The following is a 5000-nucleotide window of genomic DNA, read 5'->3' as shown; positions in this document are numbered from 1 at the left end:
CATAGTTATGCATATAGCAGTCTCAAGGTTCGAAATAAAATGCCGATTTACAATTACGTCCGACCTCTACCACATAACACCATACTAAATGTGGTCTGGTGTACTCAATAGGATTCTGAATACCAATGACCCTACATTATCACCCGCGAGGTTCTATCAGTTAAATACCTCTTAGTTAATGATAAAAATATTCCAATTTCATTTCAGACAACTCTGCTCGGGCAAAAGCATACGTGAGCTGTAGCTCTTAAAAGCGCACGTTGTTGTTTTACCATAGCTCGTCCATTATCTAAGAAGCCTAACTTACATTTTTTCTCAATATTGCTAATACTGAAATTCGAGCAAACACTTCGCCGGGTAAAATAAAAGATCTGGGAGTATTTTGCACAATAATTTTCGTTCAACTGTTTCATATAAGGCGTGTAAAAACACACCAATAATCTAATAAATAAACTGTACAGTATTTATGTTCTAAAATTTCAAGATTATGAGAACAGCATTCTTAAGTGTTTGCGACAATCTGCTTATGCCATTATGATGTAAGAAATATATGACATAATACACTGCACTTATTTATATATCAAATACTTTTCATTAACATCAAAACGAAGAAAATATTCGTTTAGTTACACTTCTTCCTCCCTCCGATAATATAAAGTATATTCGTTCGTAAAAATCTATGAATACAAGAAAATATATGGTCATCCTTCCACATGAAGAGAAAAAAAAAATCGACCGTTCATCACCAAATTTGCAACTAATGAAAACTCGGGTGAAAGGCCGTAAACCATCCACAGAAATTCCTGTTGCTTGCAAAGGCCTAATCACCCTCAAAACTCATGGATTCATTTTTACTAAAAGACGCAGACTTCCAGGGAAATGTTGCGAGTGTGATCCAATTTGCAAACATCTAGGTGCTTTATCATTCATGTACAATCCAATATATCTATTTTTGGAGGGGCTAAACTTGGTTCATAACCTACAAGACCTTTATTTTAAATGTTTTCTTCGATTTAAGAAAGAGTTGACGTACTAAAATTAAAATATTTTGTTCCCTTTGGAATAGCAGGATTATTTAAATATTAACTACTGTGTGGGAAAATACGAACTCGGAAGCTTGGTTCATTGAATATCCCTGAAGCGAGTGACCAAAACCTTAATTTCATAGTTGGATCAATTTGTAACTGAATAAATGTCCGTTGCCTCGTCAAATACAACACGTCATTACAAAAGGGTAAAGTTAGGACCAATAAGCAAAACACAATGAAAAACGATTCTTGAACTTTCGTGTTATGAAAGGAAACAAAACGATAATGATAATAATAATAATAATAATAATAATAATAATAATAATAATAATAATAATAATAATAATGACAATAATAATAATAATAATAATAATAATAATAATAATAATAATAATAATAATAATAATAATAACAACAACAACAAAGATGATATCGGTTTCTGAACTGTCGCTGTATTATTTGAATATGCACCTGTTAAGTCTGGCAAATAAAGGCAGAGAGAGAGAGAGAGAGAGAGAGAGAGAGAGAGAGAGAGTTTTTTCTAAACATGATTACCTCCACATACTAATTTCCTAAACCCATTTTGACACCTAAAACGCGTAAAATTTGGGAACTGAACGATTTTAAGGAAAATTCAGAGTACACTCATGTTTATACTTATCCAAGCAGGGAAATATAACACCAGTTTTCAGATAATGATTGATAACTTTGTTCGATGACAAACATCCTGCCGAGTTGTGACTATATTTTTTTCTAAACTGCTTCCTCTGATTATTTGCATTGAGACTGCTAAAGAAGTAAAGTCTTCAGAAACGTTTAGAAAGAAACCCTTATTAAGAGAAAAAACTTAAAATTAATTATACAGACTATAACGCACAAAAAAGAGAAAAAAAGAGGGAAAACATTATCCAAAGTAGTGAACAGAACTGAAGGATATAGCAGAGAAGGAAACAATTAGTGCTTACTGGTGACCCCTATATATGACCTGACAGCAGTTTTCAGACTTATGATCCAGAAATCTGCTACTCGTGACTTGTTTCGCTCACAATTAACATGATCTCCTTGCTCCTCTGTTTTGACAAGCGGTACATGCTGTGCTATACCTGTTTGCCGAGTGGATAAGTAAATTTGCATTCATTATTCACTTGGATAATTTCCCTCTGTTCTTCCTCAAGGGTACTGTGGACAACGATATCTTTGCAGTCAGGCACAATTATTTCTGATTGGTAGGCAGAGCAGCAGTTTCGAGGACACAAATAGGAATACTCTGAATTTGAGATAGCCTACTACCGCTAGAAAATTATTGGGTCCTTGGACTGACCAGAGTACTGGTTAGGACTCAACTTTTCCTTTGCCTCCACATACACAGAAAAGTCTGGCTTATTCTTTCCACATTCTCCTCTGTCCTCATACACCTGACAACAATGAGATTATCAAACAATTCTTCTTCAGGGGCTAATTACTTTAACCGCCCATGATTGGCAGAGGCAAGGGACTGACATTGCCCTAGCAAGCAGGACAATGACCTAGAGACTAACCATATATCATATGATAAGCACCCAAGCCCCACCCCCTTAAATTGTTTAGTAGCTACTTTCCTCTTGGTAAGGGTATAACAAATTCTTTAGCTATGGTAAGCAGCTCTTCTAGGACACACCAAAATCAAACCATTTTTCTTAAGTCTTGGGTAGTGCCATAGCCTCTATACCATGGTTTTCCACTGTCTTGTTTTATTTCTTTTCCTCAATGGAATATTTTCCCTGTTGGAGCCCTTGGGCTTATAGCAATCTGCTTTTCCAACTACGGGTGTAGCTTAGCTAATAATAATAATAATAATAATAATAATAATAATAATAATAATAATCTGGCAAAGTTACTAGAATATTAGTGTAATTTCTGTTCACAGAATGAAAGAGAGAAAAGTTACGATCAATAAAACACCTCTCTAGGTAAACACGAAACAATTACACGGGTTCACTGGGTAAAAAGGTCGCTGTTTGAGAGAGAGAGAGAGAGAGAGAGAGAGAGAGAGAGAGAGAGAGAGACTACAACAGAACATTATTAAGGAATATTCTTTAAGTTCATTCAAGATGTTTTTGACATATGATAAACCTTTAAAAAATAGTTCCGAATCAGCATGAAAAAAAAAATATATTGATAATAATAAGTCAGCAAGGTTCTGCTACGGTCGGCAAAAACATCTCCATATTTCAAAGGAAGTAAAAGAAGAAATTAAAAACGACTATTGGCAACCCTTCGTCAATAAAGAATAGTTACCATTTGCTATTTAATATTTATTTCTCAATTTAGAGCAATTCACAATTTTCGATGACATCAAAGGCACATTTACTAGAAATAAATGAATGGTAATAATAGATTTTTTAAGCAAAATTAAAGTTTCTGTACCGACAGAACTAGGCGCTCATACTATTTTTCTACACTGTTTACATTATTTACATAGGTATATATATATATATATATATATATATATATATATATATATATATATACACACACACATACATACATATATACATACATATATATATATATATATATATATATATATATATATATATATATATATATATGTGTGTGTGTGTGTGTGTGTGTGTAGCTTACATAAACGGGGAATTTTATTCATTTTTTCATCCCAGTGCTTTGAGAAGTAGAGAAACAAGAATTCTGATGAAATATCAGAATCGGGGAGCAATGTTTTCAAAGCGTAGCATATATAAAACAAAATATAAGAGAATAACAGAGAGAGAGAGAGAGAGAGAGAGAGAGAGAGAGAGAGAGAGAGAGAGAGAGAGAGAGAGAGAGAGAGAGAGATTATGATGACGATGTTTTGTTATTACGGCAGCTCGTTAAAGTCTGGTAATCAACACCCGAGAAGTGAACTTGTTTACGACGTTGCTAGGCAAAACCGCGGATCATATCTATCGACTAGGCGTTACTAGTTCTAAGCTCAACTCGTAGTTATTAAATAAAAATATCTGGGGTCACGAGTCACGAGATACCGAGTTATTTTGTTTCTTCTAGCAATTCGTTCTTTGTGGTGTTCACACTTCCCAATAACCAATAGTCGTAAATATTTGAGCCGTCAGTTCTCGACATCCGATTTGGCCGACTTATGGTATCCATTCCGAAAATAAGTAGAAATATTCTCCGAGGGGACTTTGCTTTATTGACCACTTCAGGGAAAATATCTGAGGCAGATCTAATTTCTTACGATTTAAAAAAAAAAAAAGTTGACAAAGGACAATACCATTATAAGTTTCCTTCCTTAAAAATATGTCAAGGTCCATCCTCAGACTTCGATGAACTAGTTCCCTTTTTGTAATGTGTGCATGATGGTTTATCCTGTCTTATTTTTATGAATTTGTTTGAAATGGTAGAAACAATCCTATTTCATTACGAGAGCACACGCTGAGAGACAGAATTTCCCTACACATTGGTTACGATGGCCTAATGAAACACACTTAAATTAAGGTAAAATTTTACAGAAAATTTATGGGTGATGAAAAATAAATAGAGAGAGAGAGAGAGAGAGAGAGAGAGAGAGAGAGAGAGAGAGAGAGAGAGAGAGAGAGAGAGAGAGAGAGAGAGAGAGAGAGAGAGAGAGAGAGGTCCATACCTACCTGTTATTTTGAAAACTTCGTCCATAACTGGCTGTATTGCTTTCCTCCACGTTAGAGTCATCACTTTCATCATATCCCTCGTCGTATTCATCGGCTTCTTCCTCTTCTTCCATTTCATTCAGTTGACCCACAGAGTCTTCGAAAGCATTGGAACGTCTGGAGATAGAGCGAAATGCACTTGCCGGCAGGCTCCTACGACGAGAGGGGGGCACACGATTAATGGGTACACGAGGGCACAGAGTTTCAGGGGGTGAAGACACAGGTCTAGATGAGATATTTCCAGAGTACGGAGAAACGGGTCGAGGTAGAGCACTTTCCAAGGGCGAACCAG

At 35.3% G+C, this 5000-nt stretch overlaps 1 protein-coding gene across 1 annotated transcript in view; it reads right to left on the bottom strand.

Annotated features, from left to right (window-relative positions):
• LOC137649700 (protein Aster-A-like) overlaps window positions 1-5000 on the bottom strand; it is a 135669-nt gene that overhangs the window by 129809 nt on the left and 860 nt on the right. The window contains exon 1 of the mRNA XM_068382675.1: window positions 4670-5000. This exon is cut by the window's right edge and continues 860 nt beyond it. Within this exon, the coding sequence (XP_068238776.1) occupies window positions 4670-5000 (331 nt within the window). The remainder of the gene's footprint in view (window positions 1-4669) is intronic.

This window comes from Palaemon carinicauda, chromosome 1, assembly GCF_036898095.1.
Source record: "Palaemon carinicauda isolate YSFRI2023 chromosome 1, ASM3689809v2, whole genome shotgun sequence".
Taxonomy (NCBI): domain Eukaryota; kingdom Metazoa; phylum Arthropoda; class Malacostraca; order Decapoda; family Palaemonidae; genus Palaemon; species Palaemon carinicauda.
The sequence above is the reverse complement of the archived record's forward strand: the minus strand, read 5'-3'. Positions and strand labels throughout refer to the sequence as shown.